The following is a 23056-nucleotide window of genomic DNA, read 5'->3' as shown; positions in this document are numbered from 1 at the left end:
TTTATCTCCAGCCTTCCTTTTAGTGGATTTCCATGGTACACCCCTACTTTGATCTATACTATCTCAACACAGTGGCAAGTGACTGCATTATAGTATTAACTACAGCTAGGAAGAAACCATTTTTATCCAGCTCAATTCTTGCCATTCTCATAGCACCTTTTACTGCTGCTCAGCCCCCCCACCTCCAACCCCCCCCCCCCCCCAGCAAAATCAGCTATATGTGTCACAAATTCCCAAAGCCTACAGACAATCAAGCAACAATGATTCACCATATCAGATGCTGAAGAGATATCCAGAAAAAGTAATAACACCACATCCTTTCTGAAACATGGATCACTTTCAGGCTCATTTTCAAAAGAGAAGGACGCCCATCTTTCGACACAAATCGCAAGATGGGCGTCCTTCTCACAGGGTCGCCCAAATCGGTATAATCGAAAGCTGATTTTGGATGTCCCAAACTGCTTTCCGTCGAAGGGATATCCAAAGTTCAAGGGGGAGTATCGGAGGCATAGTGAATGCGGGACTTGGGAGTACCTAACACATGAACGTCCTCAACCCATAATGGAAAAAAAGGGCGTCCCTGACTAACACTTGGATGACTTTACCTGGTCCTTTTTTTCTTATGACCAAGCCACAAAAAGGTGCTCAAACTGACCAGATGACCACTGGAGAGAATCGGGGATGACCTCCCGTTACTCCCCCAGTGGTCACTAACCCCCTCCAACCCTCAAAAGTCCCGCCTTTTGATATGCCTCCGACATACCCTCAGGAACTTTGGTTGTCCCCGCAACGGAAAGCAGTTGGGGATGCACAAAATCGACTTTCCGTTATACCGATTTGGGCGACCCTGTGAGAAGGATGCCCATCTTGCGATTTGTATCGAAAGATGGGCGTCCTTCTCTTTCAAAAATAAGCCTGATAGTATTCTCAATGGAGAAGAGTCGATGGTGTGGTTCCCCAGGAGTATGATCCAGGTTGATGCTTTTTAACATATTTATAAATGATCTAGAAATGGAGTATCTAGTGAGGTAATTAAATTTGCTGATGACACAAAGTTATTAAAAGCTGTTAAATCACAAGAGGATTGTGAAAAATTACAAGATGACCTTACAAGACTGGGAGACTGGGCATCCAAATGGCACATGACGTTTAATGTGAGCAAGAACAAGAGCAAAGTGATGCATGTGGGAAAGAGGAACCCAAAATATAGCTATGTAATGAAAAGTTCCACATTAGGAGTCATCGACCGGAAAAGGGATCTAGGTGTCATCATTGATGATACGTTTTGCTCTGCTCAGTGTGTGGTGTCAGCTAAGAAAGGAAATAGAATGTTAGGTATTATTAGGAAAGGAATGGAAAACAGAAATGAAGATGTTATAATGCTTTTGTATCGCTCCATGGTGCAACCACACCTTGAATATTGTGTGTCAATTCTGGTCACCGTGTCTCAAGAAAGATATAGTGGAATTAGAAAAGGTACAGAGAAGGGCAACAAAAAGTATAAAGGGGATGGGACGACTTCCCTATGAGGAAAGGCTAAAGTGGCTAGGGCTCTCCAGCTCAGAGAAAAGACAGCTAAAGGGAGATATGATAGAGATATGATAGAGTGGAATGGGTAGGTGTGAATTGCTTGTTTACTCTTTCAAAAAATACTAGGACTAGGGGCTATGCAATGAAACTACGAAGTAGTAAATGTAAAACAAATCAATGGGTAGGGTAAGATCTGAGACCAAAAATGGATGCATACTGGTTTCAATTTTAGTGCATGTCCATTTTCCAGCCTCTTAGAAAAGGTCCTTTTTCCTAGACACAACAAAAAATGGCCCAGTGCATGCCAAAAGACGCGCTCGCACTACCGCAGGCTACTTTTTACCATGGCTTAATAAAAGGACTCCTATGTGCATTAGATGTAACATGGTAACTGCAAACCTTTAAAGCACTGTTACTCAGGGTGCCCTTAAATGAGGAACCCTACAACTGATCTAAAGGAGCAGTTCTCCAGCTGAGATAGTACCTGCTTTGGCCAGATTGCTCACTTGGTTTCTCCACCCTTTGCAACATCTCCTGGCCTTCCTCTTCATAGAATGAGTAATGCTTCATGTTGTACAACCAATTACCCATCTCCTACATGTCAACATATAAATGGGATGATTAAGAATAAGTCGTTTTTCTTAATTCAAATTTCCATTTGAAATATCAATCACAGGTAATCTATATGCCTCCAAAAAGAATTAAAAAGGAAATAGATAGAAGGCATCCTCAGTGTATAGTCTTGCTGTATTTAGGAAAGTTGCACTTGTTCCTTCTCAACATGTAGCACAGCTAAAAATTACCTTGTGCACCTGTTCTGTGTCGTGCAGGAGGAGGCACACAGACCCTCTCAGAAAAGCAATTTCATTTGTATGTAGCATAAGGAAAAACTTATTTTGAAAAGATGTGACACTGCGGGGGATGGCAGGCATTGTCATCGCTAAATATTCAGTAATAGTACAATTTGATGCAGGTGCAGGTCTTGACCTATTTTTCTTGAATGCAATCCTGACCTAATTCAGAGCGAATGGATTCCAACCAACACAGTGCACCTCCAGTTACAGAAGCAATCCTAAAAATAACTTTCCAGGCTTCAGTCTTGGAAAATATGACAGTACTGCTTGAATGTATTTGCTCTGCTGATACATATATTGTTGTGCTACTTTTATTCCTAGAAAAGAAAATACCCAGAGCAAGCAATCAATTGTCACACTCTTTTAGAGCAGGGGTTTCCAACCCAGTCAGGTTTTCAGGATATCCACAATGAATATGCAGGAGATCAATTTGCATCCACCACTTCCATTCTATGCAAATCTATTTCCTGAATATTCATTGTGGATATCTTGAAAACCTGACTGGTTAGGTGTGTCCCGAGGACTGAGTTGAGAACCCCTGTTCTAGAGCACAGACAGCGCAAGAGTATGAAGTGTCTTAGGCCAGTGGTTCCCAAACCTGATCCTGGAGGCACCCCAGCCAGTCAGGTTTTTGGGATATCCACAATGAATATTCATGAGAAAGATCTGCATGCAGTGGAGGCAGTGCATGCAAATATCTCTCAAGAATATTCATTGTGGATATCCCAAAAACCTGACTGGCTGGGGTGCCTTCAGGACCAGGTTTGGGAATCACTGTGTTAGGCATTAGACTTGCACACCCCCCAAATATTTTTCAGCTCCTAACTCACCCCCTGAGATTTTGATAATTAAACGTAGCAATCATGATTCAATCTAGCATCAAATAAACCCAGAAAGATCCTGTATAATTTGTCCCTGTCTCCTTCTTTTTACTGTTAGTTTTACTCGATATTTCTCTTTCTTCTCTCCTGTCTAAAAAATGGCATTCCTTTCTGCATTTTCTTAATATTTTAGGATTGTAAACCATTTTCCCATAACCATTAAAAGCAGTATAGTAAATATCAAATAAACTATATCAGACTTTTGATATTACTTGCTGGAGGAAATTTAGGGCAATAGCCCATGTTATTTGCCCCTTAAGGTGACTTAAAGAGCACTAGAACAGGTTTTATTGCCCTTATTTAAGTCACTGCAAGGTACATATTATATCTGCATCTTTCCTCTGTGTCCCTATCCCTACCCTTGTGCCCAGTATTGCCCCTCTGCATAAGGGCCAGCGACCTGACATACTCTGGTCAGACTCTGATATTCAATATCAGTGCCTGGACACAGCCTGACTATGGATATTACTGCCTAATGCTGCCCCCAGTGGTCAGTGTTTAAAAAAAACACTGACTGCTGTGGCTGAATATTGACTGGAAAGGGGATGCAATATGTATTTAGCAATATTCTCTATTACCTTCTAAAATTATTTCTGTCATTAGAAAATATTGGCGAGTCCCATCTTTAAATTCTTGTTTTGAGAATAAAAAAATTGCTTTTAGTTGCAGGTAGAACCTAAAAGAAGATTTTCTATGTCTAACAGCCCCAAGGAGGTTGAGAGATTCGTGGAGGGGCATAATTGAACGGGGCACCCAAGTTCTCCTGAGGACGTCCTCACAGGACATCCTAGCGAAGGGGCAGGGAAACCCGTATTATCGAAACAAGATGGGCGTCCATCTTTCGTTTCGATAATACAGTTGGGGGCGCCCAAATCTCAACATTTAGATTGACCTTAAAGATGGTTGTCCCTGTTTTTCGGCGATAATGGAAACCAAGGATGTCCATCTCAGAAATGAGCAAATCCAAGCCATTTGGTCGTGGGAGGAGCCAGCAGTTCTAGTGCACTGGTCCCCCTGACATGCCAGGACACCAGCCGGGCACCCTAGAGAACACTGCAGTGGACTTCATAAATTGCTCCCAGGTACATAGCTCCCTTGCCTTGGGTGCTGAGCCCCCCAACCCCCCCCCCCCAAACCCACTCCCCACAACTGTACAACACTACCATAGCCCTAAGGGGTGAAGGGGGCATCTACATGTGGGTACAGTGGGTTTCCGGTGGGTTTTGAAGGGCTCACATTTACCAGCACAAGTGTAACAGGTAGGGGGGGATGGGCCTGGGTCCACCTGTTCGAAGTGCACTGCACCCACTAAACCTGCTCCAGGGACCTGCATACTGCTGTCAGGGAGCTAGGTATGACATTTGAGGCTGGCAAAGAAATATTTTAAAAGTTGTTTTTTTAGGGTGGGAGGGGGTTAGTGACCACTGGGGGAGTAAGGGGAGATCATCCCCGATTCCCTCCGATGGTCATCTGGTCATTTAGGGCACATTTTTATGGCTTGGTCGTAAGAAAAAAAGGACCAGGTAAAGTTGTCCAAGTGCTCGTCAGGGATGCCCTTCTTTTTTCCATTATCGGCCAAGGACGCCCATGTGTTAAGCACGCCCCAGTCCTGCCTTTGCTATGCTTCTGACACGCCCCCAGGAACTTTGATTGTCCCCGCGATGGAAAGCAGTTGAGGATGCCCAAAATCGGCTTTCGATTATGCTGATTTGGGCGACCCTGGGAGAAGGACACCCATCTCCCGATTTGTGTCGAAAGATGGGCGTTCTTCTCTTTCGAAAATAAGCCTGATAGGGTGGCAACTTCAAATGTTGCTAATATAAAATATGTGACTGTCACATTACAAACTTTCGTTGATCCTCAAGATCAAACAATTCATCATTTGCAGCAGAAAACATCTGTCATCAATCAAATTAAATAACCTCTATGTTCTGTAATTAAAATGTTAGGGGTGTACTTGGATCGAACACTTTCATTGGATCATCATGTCAATATCCTAGTTAAAGTTTGCTTTCTATGTATGAGGAAACTAAGGAGAATTAGAAAATTATTTGAAAAAGAACAATTTAGACTATTAGTGCAGGCCTTACTTTTTTTTTCCAAACTAGACTATTATAATTTGATCTATTTGGGTTCACCAAAGCAGTTGATTAAAAAAATGCAAACTATTCAGAACACTGCAGTTAGATTAATTTTTTCTTAGAAAAAATTTAAAAGAAGTTCTGATTATTTGAAATTGTATTGGTTGCCTATGTTGTACATTATTTAAAATTCTTTTAGGAGCTTGTCCAGATTATTTAGCTTTTTTTATTGAATTTGCAAGGTTTAACAGGCTTTGGAGAACTTGTCATTTTTCTTACTTTCCTTTACCTTCTCTTAAGGGTATTAGGATAGCCTCTACTTACAATAAACTTTCTGCTGTTCAATCTACTAAAATTTGGAAATATTTCTATCAGTTCTCTAACTATGCATTGTTTAGGAAAAATCTGAAAACATTAGTTTTTAGGATATTTCTAGATCCTTTATAATGTCAATTTATTAGTCTGAATAACATGTATATTGGAATTGGCCACAACTTATATATCATGTTGTATTTTCTGTACATTGCTTAGTTTATTTGTGTGATATTTGTAATTTTCCCAAGGGTTTACCCTGGTTCTTTCACATTGTAAACCACTCAGAATCCAACTGGTTAAGGGCTTCTTTTAAAAAAGCCATGCTACTGATTCTCAGTGCGGCAAATGAGAGGAAGCCCATTCAATTCCTATGGGCTTCCTCTCATTTGCCACATGGGAATCGTTAGTGCAGTTTTGTGAAAGAAGCCGTTAGAGCGTTATATAAACCAGATGTAAAGTAAGTCATTCTATCTATGTTGTGTATGCAGTCTTAGAATCAGTGGCATAGTGAGGGCAGCTGGCACACGGGGCGGGTCGCCGCTGCGCACCCGCCCCCCCCCCCCCCCGGGTGCAGCATGGCGCACCCCCTCCTCAGAGCGCGCACCACCCCCTCGGAGTGCATTCTTACCACTGGCGCTCCACCCCGAGTGCACGTCATCACTGGGAGTTGTGTCGGCTCCACTAGTTCCCTGCTCTCTCTGCCCCGGAACAGGATCTAACCTGTTCCGGGGCAGAAAGAGCAGTAAACCAGCGGAGCTGACACCCCCCCAGCAGCGTGCACCTGGGGCGGACCGCCCCCCCCGCCCCCACCCCCCCTTCCTACGCCACTGCTTAGAATGAGATCATCAGGTCATTGTTCTGCCAATGGCAGTCAGCATATTTTTTAAAGCTTTGACCATTGCCAGCTAAATTAGACCTGAATATTCAATGCTGGCCCATGCCTGGGCACCATCATTGAATAGCCAGGTCTTACTAAATATGTGCTGACTGCTGGGACTTATGAGAGTATCAGCTTCTCCTGATTCCAACCACCCTCTTTCAAAGAGTAATAGGCTCTCAACCCCTCAAAACAGCAATAGGCCTTCTCCCTTCCAAAATCCCCCAAAGAGCAATAAATCCCTCCTGAAGCAACCTACCCCACCAACCCGTGTAAGCCCCTTTGAGCCTATCTTAAACTTCCCTGGTAGACTTCATGGAAGGATGGATCTCCAGTCACCCCTGTCCATGCCAGCTGTGGCCTCAAAATGGCTGCTGTGACTTCTACAATAATGTGAGACTTCCATTAATGGTTGCAGCAGGCATTTTGAGGCTGCAGCTGGCATGGATAGGAGGGACTGGGGATCGCTTCTGTTCCAAAGGCATCTTTGGAGCCTCAGTATGTGGGGGGGGGGGGGCAACATAGTTTTGAGAGGTAGGGGGCTTCAGGATGGGACCTACTGTTTTTTTTTGGGGGGGGGGGGCAGAAGGGAGAGATAGGCCTGTTGCTGTTTGAGGGGCATCGGGAAGATGGGGACCTATTGTCTTTTGGGAGGGGTCTGGGGAAGTTCATAGACCATTATTAAAATAGACTTGGGGAAAATCCACTGCTTATTTAAGCAGCATAAAATGTTTTGTACTTTTTTGGTATCTTGCCAGGTGTTTGTGACCTGGATTGGCCACTGTTGGAAACAGGATCCTGAGCTTGATAGAACTTTGGTCTGTCCCAGTATGGCAATACTTAAGTACTTATGTATGTCAGGAGGGAAGGGACCTATTGCTCTTTGGGTTGGTTCAGAAAGGTATGGAAGACTAAGTGCTGCTTCAAGCAGCTATCCAGAAGTTATGCTGGTGCTGGCCAATATTCAATGATGGCACCCACATAGCTAAGTGGACAGTTAGGTCTGCTTTTTGTGTAGTCCTACCTGCCTGGTTAGCTATGCAGGAGCTAGCACTGAATATTTACAGCGCTCACGTATCTGCCTCATAAAGCCCAGTTTCAAGGTGGCCAGTTAGTATCATTGAATATTGGCTCTATCTAGTTAAATGCTGTTGAACCCCATTATCAACCCGTCTCCATTGAGAATACTGACCATTTAACCCTACTCTCTGTTTTCTATCTTTTTAACCAGATACTTTGTCACATGTCTTTTGATAATCCAGATACACAATATCGACTGGCTCACCTTCATCCACATGTTTGTTCACCCCCTTCAAAGAAATGAAATAGATTGTCTTCACTTGGATTCCAGGGCTCTATTCTTTCCTGGTTCTCCTCCTACCTCTCGCTTCGCACCTTTAGTGTACACTCTGGTGGATCCTCTTCCACTTCTATCCCACTACCAACTGGAGTACCTCAGAGTTCTGTTCTCGGTCCTCTCTTGTTCTCCATCTACACTTCCTCCCTTGGCTCTTTGATATCATCCCACGGCTTTCAATACCATCTCTACGCTGACGACTCCCAGATCTACCTCTCTACCCCCGAAATCTCAACCAACATCCAGACTAATGTTTCAGCCTGCCTGTCTAATATCGCTGCCTTGATGTCTCAACATCATCTGAAGCTTAACATGGCCAAGACCGAGCTTCTCATCTTTCCCCCTAAACCCACCTCTCTCCTCTCCCCCCTTTCTCTATTTCTGTGGATGGCACTCTCATTCTCCCTGTCTCATCAGCTCGTAACCTTGGGGTCATCTTGGACTCCTCTCTCTCCTTCTCTGCTCACATTCAGCAGATTGCCAAAACCTGTTGTTTCTTTCTCTATAACATCAGCAAAATCTGTCCCTTCATCTCTGAGCACTCTACCAGAACCCTCATCCACACTCTTATCACCTCTCGCCTAGACTATTGCAACCTGCTTCTCACCGGCCTCCCACTTAACCATCTCTCTCCTCTTCAATCAGTCCAAAACTTTGCTGCACGACTCATTTTCCACCAAAATTGCTATGCTCACATTAGCCGTCTCCTCAAGTCACTTCACTGGCTCCCTATCCGTTTCCGCATTCAATGCAAACTTCTCTTACTGACCTATAAGTGTATTCACTCTGCTGCTCCCCAGTACCTCTCCACTCTTGTCTCTTCCTACACCCCACCCCCTCGGGCACTCCGTTCTGTTGACAAATCTCTCTTGTCTGTCCCCTTCTCTTCTACTGCTAATTCCAGACCCCGTTCCTTCTATCTCGCTGCACCACATGCCTGGAATAGACTTCCCGAGCATGTACATCTAGCCCCGTCTTTGGCCGTTTTCAAGTCCAAGCTAAAAGCACACCTCTTTGACGCCGCTTTTGAGTCCTAACCACTGCTCACTTGCCTGTACCTTTTATCCCCTCCTCTTTAATTCCCCTTACCCCATTAGTTGTTCTGTCTGTTACCTGTCTTATTTAGATTGTGAGCTCTTTGAGCAGGGACTGTCTTTATGTGTATGGTGTACAGCACTGCATATGCCTTGTAGCGCTATAGAAGTGTTAAGTAGTAGTAGTAGTAGATTTGTGAGGCAAGATCTGCCTTCACTAAATCCATGTTGGCTTTGTCTCATTCATCCATGCTTTTACATAGTAACATAGTAAATGACGGCAGAAAAAGACCTGCATGGTCCATCCAGTCTGCCCTACAAGATAAACTCATATGTGCTACTTTTTGTGTATACCTTACCTTGATTTGTACCTGTCCTTTTCAGGGCACAGACCGTGTAAGTCTGCCCAGCACTATCCCCGCCTCACAACCACCAGCCCCGCCTCCCACCACCGGCTCTGCCACCCAATCTCGGCTAAGATCCTTAGGATCCATTCCTTCTGAACAGGATTCCTTTATGTTTATCCCACGCGTGTTTGAATTTTGTTACCGTTTTCATTTCCACCACCTCCCGTGGGAGGGCATTCCAAGCATCCACTACTCTCTCCGTGAAAAAATACTGTACTTCCTGACATTTTTCTTGAGTCTGCCCCCCTTCAATCTCATTTCATGTCCTCTTGTTCTACTGCCTTCGCACCTCCGGAAAAGGTTCTTTTGCGGATTAATACTTTTCAAATATTTGAACGTCTGTATCATATCACCCCTGTTTCTCCTTTCTTCCAGAGTATACATGTTCAGGTCATCAAGTCTCTGCTCATATGTCTTGTAACACAAATCCCTTACCATTCTCGTAGCTTTTCTTTGCACCGCTTCAATTCTTTTTACATCCTTCGCAAGGTACGGCCTCCAAAACTGAACACAATACTCTAGGTGGGGCCTCACCAACGACTTTTTGAATATACTCTGTGATTTTGTTCTTTATAATAGTCTCTAAAATTTTGCCCAGCACCAACGTCAAGCTCACTGGTCTATAGTTTCACTGATCTCCTTTGGAAATTTTTTTTTTTTAATTGGCATTACATTGGCCACCCTCCAATCTTCCGGTACCATGCTTGATTTTAAAGATAAATTACATATTACTAACAATAGTTCTGCAAGTTCATTTTTCAATTCAGTTAGTACTCTGGGATGAATACCATCTGGTACAAGAGATTTGCTACTCTTCAATTTGTCAAATTGCGCCATTACATCCTCCAGGTTTATAGAGATTTCATTCACTTTCTCTGACTCGTCAGCTTTGAATACCAGATAAGTGCCATTTTCCTTGTCTTGCAACTCCTGTGTTTACCTTTTACCTTAGAATGCATTATTTTGTGTAAAATTATTTTTTCTTGTTCTTATTTTCCAGCTCAACTCAACAAGAGGCAATGTGGACCCCCACCCCACTTCAAGTATGTCCCAATTAAGGGACTTACGAGAGTGGGAGACTTGGCATCCAAATGGCAGATGATGTTTAATGTGAGCAAGTGCAAAGTGATACATGTGGGAAAGAAGAACCCGAACTATACGTGGTGCAAGGTTCCACATTAGGAGTCACTGACAAGGAAAGGGATCTAGGTGTTATCATTGATAATTCATTGAAACGCTCTGCTCAGTGTGCAGCAGCAGCAAACAAAGAAAATAGAATGTTAGGTATTATTAGAAAAGGAATGGAAACAAAAATGAGGACATTATAATGTCTTTGTATTGCTCCATGGTGTGACTGCACCTTGAATATTGTGTGCAACTCTGGTCACCACATCTCAAAAAAGATACAGTGGAATTAGAAAAGGTACAGAGAAGGGCGATAAAAATGATTAAGGGGATGGGATGACTTCCCTATGAGGAAAGACTAGAGTGGTTAGGGCCCTTCAGCTTGGAGAAAAGATGGCTCAGGGGAGATATGATAGAGGTCCATAAAATAATGAGTGAAGTGGAATGGCTTCTTTACGCTTTCCAAAAACACTAGGACCATGGGGCATGCAATGAAGCTACAAAGTAGTAAATTTAAAATGAATCAGAGAAAACATTTCTTCACTCAACGTGTAATTAAACTTTGGAATTTGTTGCCAGAGAATGTGGTAAAAGCAGTTAGCTTAGCGGGGTTTAAAAAAGGTTTGGATAACTTCCTAAAAGAAAAGTCCATAAGTCATTATTAAGATGAACGTGGGGAAAATCCACTGCTTATTTCTAGGATAAGCAGCATAATATTATTTGTCTGTTTTGGGATCTTTCCAGGTACTTGTAACCAGGATTGTCCACTGTTAGAACAAGGATGCTGGGCTTCATGGACCTTCTGTCTATACCAGTATGGCAACGCTTACGTTCTTATGTCAAGGGCCTCTTTCATCAAGCAGCACTAGTGGCTCCCGGTGTGTTAATGCCGACAAAGCCCATTCAGCTTGTAATAAGTGTTCTTCCCTGCTCTTGCTTGATGTTGGGCTAGCTTCATTCGTGGAGCAGGAACCAGAACCACTAGATACAAGATCAGGAGCAGGAACTAGCAAGATCATTAGCTTCAGGTTAGTACATACTACCTTTCTCAACCATATTAACAACAACAACATCAAACTTTCTCCTTCTGTGTGCAATCTATGTGTGAACTGGCTTCTTAGCAGGAACCTATCTGTAGCTAGCTACCCATCAGAAATAAAATAATAAACATGAGTCCCTAGTTTTTTCCACCCAGACAGACAGTGACCCTTCTGGGCCAAAAAGAAGGTTTGCCCCTGCCCCTCGTTCTTGCAACTTAAACTTTCATGTGCAAGTATCCTTGATTAGGGCCAGGTTTTATTTTGGTCTCAGACTTTGTCTGGACTCTCAGACAATCTCAAGTATGAAGTTGAGATTCTCAACTACTAAATTTAGGCTTCAAACACGCAGCCTTGACTTTGCCCCTTAAGAGCTATGCTTGGCCACTGCTTTAGACAAGCAGGACCCCACAGAGCAGTGCAGCACTGCTCAGCTCCTCAAAATTCTGGGCCTGTCAAAGAAAAACCAAGGGGAATTCACTAAAACTTGGTATCAACTCCTCCAGCTGGCAAGAGCCATACCTAAGACCAGGCTCCCACTCCTGAGTCTTAAACCTAACCCTCACAGGCCTTTTCCACAAAGCCAACCCTCACCCCACCCCCCACAACCACCACCATTACAAAACTCTAAGACAATTCCCACTAAACCTTTGCCAAACTATTCCTGATCATTACCAGAGAGTCAATAAAATTATTGGTTTCTCTTTTCAAACACTCAGGAACAAACCTCTCTCTTTCAGAGCTTGCACCCAACTGCCCAAGCCATTGCTGTTTCAACGGGATCTCGCTAGTGTCATCCCATCGCCTCCCAACCTCCACTAGCCAATCAGCACCCAGCTTTTAAATCTTATAATTTTTTTCAAAATCACAAAACCCCATGGTTACAGTACTCAGCTCTATTTTGAAACCCTGAATTTCCATTGACTTCAATAGAAAAAATGTAATTTTTACAGTTTTACTGCAAAATGGGGGGTCCTTTTACTAAGGCACACTAATGGATTTGCACTAATGATTAGCACACTAAGGGGGTTGTTTACTAAAGCTTAGCTCGAGTTATCTGCAGCAGGGCCCATAGAAATAAAATGGACCCTGCTGAAGATAACTTGAGCTAAGCTTTAGAAAACAGGGGGGTAAATGATGATACCCATTATAGTCCTATGGGCATCATCATTTACCACATGCTAATAATTAGTGTGCACTAAATCAATTAGTGCATCTTAGTAAAAGTACCCATTAATGTGAAACGCTACCAAATTCATCACCCTGTCACATCATCCTGATATCAAAGTCCTTGTGATTTTAAAAGTAAATGTTTTTCTGAACACTATATATTTTCCCCTGAAAAACGGCCAAAAATCTTGTCAAAATCCCTTGACAATGAAAAATTGCGCTACATTTCCTTCTTATGTCTATAACCTACAAAACCTCAAAATGCACATTCTAAAGATCACTATCCCTCTGCTCCTAAAATTCCAGATTTCTGGGCAAAAATAAAATTTTCCAAGGTACAGACCCCTATGACTACCAAAAAGTAATTTTTAAAATGTTTCCCCGGAGCCCCCCAGCAAACGTGGCTCAAAACCTATATTTTAAAATAAAAATAAATAAACCAGAGGCCCTGAGGACCTCTTACATGGCTCCTCATGCCCACTTTAGGCTGCTCCTGGCCCTTAATATGGTCTGGATGGACGCTAGGTGGTGGAAATGAAAACGGTAACGGAATTCAAACATGCATGGGATAAGCATAAAGGAATCCTGTGCCGAAGGAATGGATCCTCAGGAGCTTAGTCAAGATCGGGAGGTGGGGCTGGTGGTTGGGAGGCGGGGATAGTGCTGGGCAGACTTTTACGGTCTGTGCCAGAGCCGGTGGTGGGCAGCGGACTGATGGTTGGGAGGCAGGGATAGTGCTGGACAGACTTGTACGGTCTGTGCCAGAGCCGGTGGTTGGGAGGCAGGGCTGGTGGTTGGGAGGTGAGGATAGTGCTGGGCAGACTTATACGGTCTGTGCCAGAGCCGGTGGTTGGGAGGAGGGGCTGGTGCTTGGGAGGCGGGGATAGTGCTGGACAGACTTATACGGTCTGTGCCTTGAAGATCACAGGTACAAATCAAAGTAGGGTATACACAAAAAGAGGCAAATATGAGTTATCTTGTTGGGCAGACTGGATGGACCGTGCAGGTCTTTTTCTGCCGTCATCTACTATGTTACTATGTTATGTTACCTGTGACTAGCTGAGGCAGCTTCCAGGGCCTCAAAGCTACTCAATGCCTGCCTTCATTTTAAGTACATAAGTAGATAAGTACATAAGTAATGCCATACTGGGAAAAGACCAAGGGTCCATCGAGCCCAGCATCCTGTCCACGACAGCGGCCAATCCAGGCCAAGGGCACCTGGCAAGCTTCCCAAACGTACAAACATTCTATACATGTTATTCCTGGAATTTTGGAGTTTTCCAAGTCCGTTTAGTAGCGGTTTATGGACTTGTCCTTTAGGAAACCGTCTAACCCCTTTTTAAACTCTGCTAAGCTAACCGCCTTCACCACTTTCTCCGGCAACGAATTCCAGAGTTTAATTACACGTTGGGTGAAGAAATATTTTCTCCGATTTGTTTTAAATTTACTACACTGTAGTTTCATCGCATGCCCCCTAGTCCTAGTATTTTTGGAAAGCGTGAACAGACGCTTCACATCCACCTGTTCCACTCCACTCATTATTTTATATACCTCTATCATGTCTCCCCTCAGCCGTCTCTTCTCCAAGCTGTATAGCCCTAGCCTCCTTAGTCTTTCTTCATAGGGAAGTCGTCCCATCCCCGCTATCATTTTAGTCGCCCTTCGCTGCACCTTTTCCAATTCTACTATATCTTTCTTGAGATGCGGCGACCAGAATTGAACATAATACTCAAGGTGCGGTTGCACCATGGAGCGATACAACGGCATTATAACATCCTCACACCTGTTTTCCATACCTTTCCTGATAATACCCAACATTCTATTCGCTTTCTTAGCCGCAGCAGCACACTGAGCAGAAGGTTTCAGTGTGTTATCGACGACGACACCCAGATCCCTTTCTTGGTCTGTAACTCCTAACGTGGAACCTTGCATGACGTAGCTATAATTCGGGTTCTTTTTTCCCACATGCATCACCTTGCACTTGCTCACATTAAACATCATCTGCCATTTAGCCGCCCAGTCTCCCAGTCTCGTAAGGTTTCCTCTTGTAATTTTTCACAATCCTGTCGCAATTTAACGACTTTGAATAACTTTGTGTCATCAGCAAATTTAATTACCTCGCTAGTTACTCCCATCTCTAAATCATTTATAAATATATTAAAAAGCAGCGGTCCTAGCACGGACCCCTGAGGAACCCCACTAACTACCCTTCTCCATTGTGAATACTGCCCATTTAACCCCACTCTCTGTTTCCTATCCTTCAACCAGTTTTTAATCCACAATAGGACATTTCCTCCTATCCCATGACCCTCCAATTTCCTCTGTAGCCTTTCATGAGGTACCTTGTCAAACGCCTTTTGAAAATCCAGATACACAATATCAACCGACTCCCCTTTGTCCACATGTTTGTTCACTCCTTCAAAGAATTGAAGTAAATTGGTCAGGCAAGATTTCCCCACACAAAAGCCATGCTGACTTGGTCTCAGTAATCCATGTCCTCGGATGTGCTCTGTAATTTTGTTTTTGATAATAGCCTCTACCATTTTCCCCGGCACCGACGTCAGACTCACCGGTCTATAATTTCCCGGATCTCCCCTGGAGCCTTTTTTAAAAATGGGCGTTACATTGGCCACCCTCCAATATTCCGGTACCATGCTCGATTTTAAGGATAAGTTGCATATCACTAGCAGTAGCTCCGCAAGCTCGTTTTTCAGTTCTATCAGTACTCTAGGATGAATACCATCCGGTCCAGGAGATTTGCTACTCTTCAGTTTGCCGAACTGCCCCATTATGTCCTCCAGGTTTACCGTGAAGTCAGTAAGTTTCTCCGACTCGTCCGCTTGAAATACCATTTCCGACACCGGTATCCCACCCAAATCTTCCTCGGTGAAGACCGAAGCAAAGAATTCATTCAGTCTCTCTGCTACGTCTTTGTCTTCCTTGATCGCCCCTTTTACCCCTCGGTCATCCAGCGGCCCAACCGATTCTTTTGCCGGCTTCCTGCTTTTAATATACCGAAAAAAATTTTTACTATGTTTTTTTGCCTCTAATGCTATCTTTTTTTCATACTCCCTCTTGGCCTTCTTAATCTGCACCTTGCATTTGCTTTGACACTCCTTATGCTGTTTCTTGTTATTTTCAGATGGTTCCTTCTTCCATTTTCTGAAGGCGTTTCTTTTAGCCCTAATAGCTTCCTTCACCTCACTTTTCAACCAGGCCGGGTGTCTTTTGGACTTCCGTCTTTCTTTTCTATTTCTTTTTTATTTGTATTTTTATTTATTTCATAGTTTATAGCCTGCTTCTATATCAAAGTGGGTTACAATAAAACATTCATAAAATTAGGACAAATAAAATTGACTCAATAATACAATGATATAACAATATCCTTCTTAGTAGCTGCTGACTTACTAGGGAGAATTGTCAGGAAGATCAAAATCAATCATCAAAAATGCTTGTGTAAGCAGGTAAAAACATTTCTTTATTGCTGCTTACACAAGGACTCCAGGGAGGGCTCTCACATCACTCAGTAATCACCCTTATAATTTATTTTATTTAATTGATGCTTATATCCCACATTATCCAAATATCATTATTTAATTCGATATGGCTTACAATATGAATAACAACAAAATAATTTATACAATCTAGTATGGATGCAACATATTATGCACAGAGAGAATATTTGACATATTGAGAGTTGGTCTATGATACAGAACCATAAAATAATAGAATAATGGGGGATTGTATGAATACATTTCATATGCTCCAATAACAAACTGAAATTAATGTCAGAAGCACAATAGCTGTGGAGATATGAAGTCAACAAAAATGAGAAATATCAAAATTAAACATTTAGACAAAGCCCAGAGCAATTCAATGGGGAACTAAGAAAGAACATTAATGCACTTAAAACACCATCAACCAAAGCTGAAGTAGAATGGTTCTGGTGAAATTTAAATGAAAAGCAAAATGTCTACCCAGCACACAGGACAAAGTGAAAAAGGCAAACATCAAACTAAGCAATGGGCTGAGCTCACAACCAATGAGAAATTGCCCCAAACTAGAAGAAGCCTGGCACTGATGGACTGCCTGACTTTTGGTTAACATATTTAACATCTTTTCTAGAAAGATCCCACAAGCTGAAAAAAAAAAATCAATTGATTGCACAGCCAGAATTAATATAATAACAGAAAGAGAGATACGAGTAATGTCTTCAAAACCTTCTGACTAATAACTGTTTACTTGCAATATATAAGCTGGTTACAATAATTAAAACCAGATAGAATATATGATCACATAATTCAGTGGTATTCATTTCCAGTTCTTATAGGTTCACAGATTAGTCAGGTTGAAGGAAAGCTGAAATGACTATATTCAGCACAGTTTAAGGGGCTTAACGCTCGCTCTTCGGGACTACCACCGGCCCAACGCAGCCACCAGCGGTAGTCCTGCCCCTAAGTGCCCCTGGAGGGAAATTGTCAATGTGGGCTACCATTAAGCTGTAGCTAGGTCTCAATGAATAAAATGGGACATGTGGTATAATAGTACTTGAAAAAATATTGGCATTAGCATTTACACCTGCTCCAAAACAGGTGTTAGTTGGAGTTAACTGCTCATTTGGACCAAGGCTTGCATCAGTGATTGAGGAGGCAATTATGCTCACCTTTCTGATCGTGGGCATCCAATTTTGTAAAATCTTGCACTTGTTTGTTTAAGCACTGACATTTATAGACATGAAAGGCACTGTTCCCTGTAAGCTAAGGGGCAGTCCTCCACCTACAGTCCTACCAACGGGTGTTGTTGTTTCACTATCACATTTTCAACAGTGAGCGACAGGCAAGCTCTGCAGGACTTCAGGGAACCTGCCTATCCCTAGCAGTTGAGAGCAAGATATTGAAACACTACCCCCTACTGGTAGCAATGTAGTTTGACTCCCACTCAGCTTAGAGGGAACAGTGGTGAAAGGCAAGCCTATAACTTGGCACTTGCACCTACGCACCACTTATTCACGTCAGAAATTAGCAGTTAGCTGTGTAAGCACACTAGGCCTATTCTATAAGGTCGCACATAAGTGCTATAGCACCTAACTGCCAGGGGGCATATATGTGGGTAGAACATGGGAGAGCTCTGGGTGTGTCTCCAACTGACCATAGTATACTATAAGTTATGTGCCTTGCATGGTGTTTTTATGTCTGTCATTGCCCTGGCATAAATGGATGTGCCTACATTTAGTTCCAGCAATTCAGATTTATGCTAGTTTTCTATAATGGCATTTTGATGCACAGATGCCATTATAGAATTGACACTTATCGTGTGGCACAGGTGTGCCTCACGGGAGGCATCAAGTTCTAGATTTGCCCCTATAGATTACATAGGCAAACCCCAAAATGATGCCACTCTTGTTTTGGCTATATTTCTTATTCTAATGGCTACTACTGCTTGATGAGCTAGAACAAAATAAGTACCTGAATATATGTAAACCGCTTTGAATGTAGTTGCAAAAACCTAAGAAAGGCGGTATATCAAGGATGATCGGACAGTGCCCTTGGACAAAATGGAAAAACTTCTTTCTGTCTGGACTGACCACAATCATTGTTGTTATTTCTATTTTTATACTTTTTGGCTGTTGAAGATTAGTAGAACGCTTAATTGAAACTGCCTTGAGCCAGAAAGAACCTATCGGACAATATGTGTTATGCGAAAGAATGCGTCATAATGTTGCACCTGAACATGCTGAAATTCATGCTGATTTTGAATATTTAAATATTAATGTTAATGAACAGTAATGTATAATACATCCATGCATGATCATCTTCCCTTGTCACCAAATACTAATGGGTAACTTAATAAGACCATGGGTGGGTCCACCTACACCTTACTGGCTTGCTTCACATTACCCTCTCTCTGTTACACATCCTAGCCACTGTACCTCACAATTATAGTACACTAGTGTCTCTCCTATTTACTATCCACCTCCTGGTGCTCAAGCAATTGCACCAGGACACTTAACTGTGATTGTGTCTTTCTGTCTCTCCACCTGGTGGTGTTAGGACCATATTCCCTGGAGTTACAGGTAACTAGTACCTTTATACCTGGGAGAGGGGCAGAAAGATAAACAGTATCTTTACAGAATAGCAACACAAATTGATTGATAGCACCCAAATATCAGAGCTAATTGGCTTGTTAAACAATTGAATTGCGTGTGTTAATTTGATGCTTGCCCAAATTTGCCCAGATAATTTTGAGCGCTGTATATAGAATTTGATACTGCCACCTTTTTAGAAGATGGTAAGTGGTCCTATGTTAACTCTTTGTTAGGCAGTTAGTGTACAGTAAATGCAGCATGTTAACAGCCAAATGCCTTTTATACCTACTGTCCACCCATGCCACGCCTCTGACACAATAAGCACTTAACACCATGTTTAAAGTTTGCTAACTGCTGAAGTACCACCAAGCCGCTTATCATGGCTCTGACCTAGCAGTTAACATGGGGTAAACTTGCATTCAGTGCTTAACACAGTTTAGTAAAAGGGCCTCTATGTTTCCTGGGACAGGACCAAATAATAATTAAAGGTAAATTTAGTCCCCTGTACGCAAGTACTAAGTTGCAAAAAAATTATAGGGTCGCCACTTGCATGAAAGCTTCTTGGCAGTCTATTAGTAGGCTGGATTGCCATTGCCTTCCCCAGTCACCTCCATGGTAATTACTCTTTATCTATCTATCTATCTATCTATCTATCTATCTATCTAGATACCAGAAAAATAATTATTAATATTTAAAATAGGGAGTGACAATGAGGTATGCATGGCATATCACCTTTAAAGAAATGATTTTGTATTGAGAAAGGCTAAATTGAGTCACATGATTGTTAGTGTCCCCTTTGGCATGTAGACTCACATATGTGTTAAGAATATACATTACTCCAAAATGTGAGATGACTTCAAAATAATGGAGTGTGAAGTAGTTCCTTATTTACACCTGCAGCAAAAGAGTTTTCAGTGGTCAATAACATTATGTTTCAAACTCAAATACTCAACTCAGGGCATCAGTTTTCTGAAAGCAGTATAAATTCAGGTAAAAAGAAAAAAAATTCAAGCTTACTGTAGCTAATTCATCAAACTTTCCAAAGAGTTCATTTAGAAGCTTCACGAGCTCTTGGGCAGTGCACTGTGATGCCAAGCTAGTGAACCCCACAATGTCCGCAAACAAAATGCTGAAACAAAAAGGAAGCCAATGTTAGTGCCAGACAGTTCAAGGGATGTTAATTTTCCAGTGATACTCAGAGAAATACTCCAAACATAAATATGGAGAAACATGAAGTTCCCAGAGCATATACACTTTCATAGCGTGGCTTCATCCTTTCTGACTCTTATTTGGGGAGACAATGAATGCATCCTATAGAAGGGTTAATGTACTCAACAATATACTAGAAATACAATATAAATAAATATAATAGGCCAAATCATATAGCCACTTTAAAAAATATGCTAAGAAGTTTTGGGAAGGGGCAATATTTTCATTTGCTATAACCAATAGCTTCTAATAAAGGAGCTTGCTATATGAGACCACTATATTTAGGTAGTGTTTTTTCCTGCAGGCGCAACACCACATGCATTAATATACTTCCTTATTTTTGAGTCATTATTTCTTGAACATAAGTTAAGGGCAGTTCTATAACAAGGCACTCAAGAGTGCTCACCCCTTTGTGTGCATATAAAATTACCACTTATGCACATAAGTGATGGAAGTGCTATTATGTAAGGCTGTGTGTAAGTGTTTAAAGGCCCCTTTTACCAAGCTGCTGTAAAAGGGGGCCTGTGTTGGGATATGGATTTGCCATGCGCCGAGACCCCCTTTTACCCTCTCAGTTGCCCCCCTAAGTTTTTTTTTCACCGTTCTTCTCATTTTATCATAGTCTCCTTTATTAAAGTTAAACGCTAATATATTTGACTTCCTGTGTATAGTTACTTCAAGGTTGATATCAAAACTGATCATATGATCACTGTTATCAAGCGGCCCCAGTACCATAACGTCTCTCACCAGATCATGCGCTCCACTAAGGACCAAGTCTAGAATTTTTCCTTCTCTCGTCGGCTCCTGCACCAGCTGCTCCGTAAAGCAGTCCTTGATTTCATCAAGGAATTGTACCTCTCTAGCGTGTCCCGATGTTACATTTACCCAGTCTATACTTAGATAATTGAAGTCACCCATTATTATCACATTGTCCATTTTGTTTGCGTCTCTGATTTCTTTTATCATTTCTGCGTCTACCTGCTCATCCTGGCGAGGCGGACGGTAGTACACTCCTTTTCCCTTTTATACATGGAATTTCAACCCACTATGATTCAAAGGTGTGATTTGTGTCCTGCTGAATTTGTAATCTATCTGAGTCAAGGCTCTCGTTAATATACAATGCTACCCCTCCACCAGTCCGGTCCACCCTATCACTACGATATACTTTGTACCCCGGTATGACAGTGTCCCACTGGTTATCCTCCTTCCACCAGGTCTCAGTAATGCCTATTATATCCAATTTTTCATTTAGTGCAATATATTCCAACTCTCCCATCTTATTTCTTAGACTCCTACCATTTGCATATAGACATTTCAGAGTATGTTTGTTGTTCCTATTTGCATGATGCTTAGCACTTGACACTATTGATTTGCCATCTTTTGTCTGATCTTTAGTTGTATTTAAGGGCACCTGGCCTACCACAGTCTGTTGTGCAACCTCACTATCCAGAAACCCTATCTTCCCTGTTTGTGAGGTATCCTTGCAAGATACATTATCCCGAACCACGCGCTTTTGAGCGACTGTCGGCCTTTCCCCCATTTCTAGTTTAAAAGCTGCTCTATCTCCTTTTAAAATGTCGATGCCAGAAGCCTGGTCCCACCCTGGTTAAGGTGGAGCCCATCCTTTCAGAATAGGCTCCCCCTTCCCCAGAATGTTACCCAGTTCCTAACAAATCTAAAACCCTCCTCCCTGCACCATCGTCTCATCCACGCATTGAGACTCCGTAGCTCTGCCCGTCTCTTGGTTGATGAATATTGCTTTGCACGACTTAACTCAGACCTTGAAATCTTAATCTCAATTTCAGACGTCAAGCTGTTTCTAATTTTTTAGCATTAACAAAGATTCTTAATTGTTCTGGATAGAAAAAGATATATTTAAGACCTAAATATTTTATTACACATTTGCAAGGGTAATTAAGATAGAATGAGGCACTAATGCCAAAACATCCTTCCTAATAGCCAAAAAAGCTCTTCTCCTATCCTGAGTTTGTCTAGTAACATCCATATACATCCAAATCTTTTCACCATAAAATAAGGATTGAGAGTTTCTAAAGAATAAACGTTTGACCGCTTCTAGGTCTTGTTCAAATACAAAGGAAACAAGTAGAGTCATACGATCAGAAATTTCTGACACAGATGATTCCAGTCAAATTAAGTTTTTCTGACTCTTTTCTTTGTAATTGTGACTCCACTTTCTGGTCTGCGTCTGTTGTTTTCTTAATTGGAATATAATATATATGATTCATTGGAGGAATAAGTTCAGGAGAGTATTTCAAAACTTCAATCAAATATTTTTTGAATGCATCCAGAGGACTAATCCCCAAGGATTTAGGAAAATTTAAGAGACATAGATTCAGTCTTCGATTATAGTTTTCCATCTGCTCAATTTTTCTATCTATCAAGTTTTTGTCTTTTATAGTCATAGTTGAAAATTCTTGTAACTTTTTTACCTCATCCTTAAGCACAGTTATTTGATTATTAGAGTCATTTTTAATTCCATCTAGAGATTTAGAAAATGTATCAATAGTATTCACTAATGTGGCAATCTCTTCTGTTCAATTAGTCAGCTTGGCGTCTAGTTGCTGGAGAGCTTCCCAAATGCTCTCAAGTGTTACCGTCTCCTCTAGGCTGAGTTTGTGGACCACGTGGATCCAAACCTCCGTTGGCTCTGCTCTCCTCAGTGCCTCCTTCCTCAGTTTCCCCTGCATCGACTTCTGATAGAGGTGTTCCCAACTGTGAGAGAGGACCAACGGGTGGAGGTGGTGGATTGAGCTCCGGTAACATTTAGCCCTAAGTCTCGAAGGTCTCCTCCCAAAGAGACAGCAGGGTCCCTCCCGGCGTTGTGGTCTGACGTCCTCACGGTAAACCTCTCGATAGATTGTTGCGAGGGAGAGGAGGTCATGGGCGATGAGGCTATGACCCTGACCAAACCTTTTCATTTTGTATGAGGTATTTTTATTTCAAGAATATTAATTTAGTTGCAACTCTCCTTGATATATGTTAATCGCGATCTCGGTGTGCCGCCATCTTGAAACTCCCCCCCCCCCCCCCATACTTCTGTAAAGTTGATTTCCATAATTCAAAAAATGTTTAT

At 42.2% G+C, this 23056-nt stretch overlaps 1 protein-coding gene across 1 annotated transcript in view; it reads right to left on the bottom strand.

The window, feature by feature from the left end:
* ADCY1 (adenylate cyclase 1) overlaps positions 1-23056 on the bottom strand; it is a 533674-nt gene that overhangs the window by 275245 nt on the left and 235373 nt on the right. Inside the window, exon 4 of the mRNA XM_030206815.1 lies at positions 19771-19882. Coding sequence (XP_030062675.1) covers positions 19771-19882 — 112 coding nt within the window. The remainder of the gene's footprint in view (positions 1-19770; positions 19883-23056) is intronic.

Source organism: Microcaecilia unicolor, chromosome 1 (assembly GCF_901765095.1).
Source record: "Microcaecilia unicolor chromosome 1, aMicUni1.1, whole genome shotgun sequence".
In the NCBI taxonomy this organism is placed as follows: Eukaryota; Metazoa; Chordata; class Amphibia; order Gymnophiona; family Siphonopidae; genus Microcaecilia; species Microcaecilia unicolor.
This window is presented reverse-complemented; position numbering and strand designations above follow the sequence as displayed.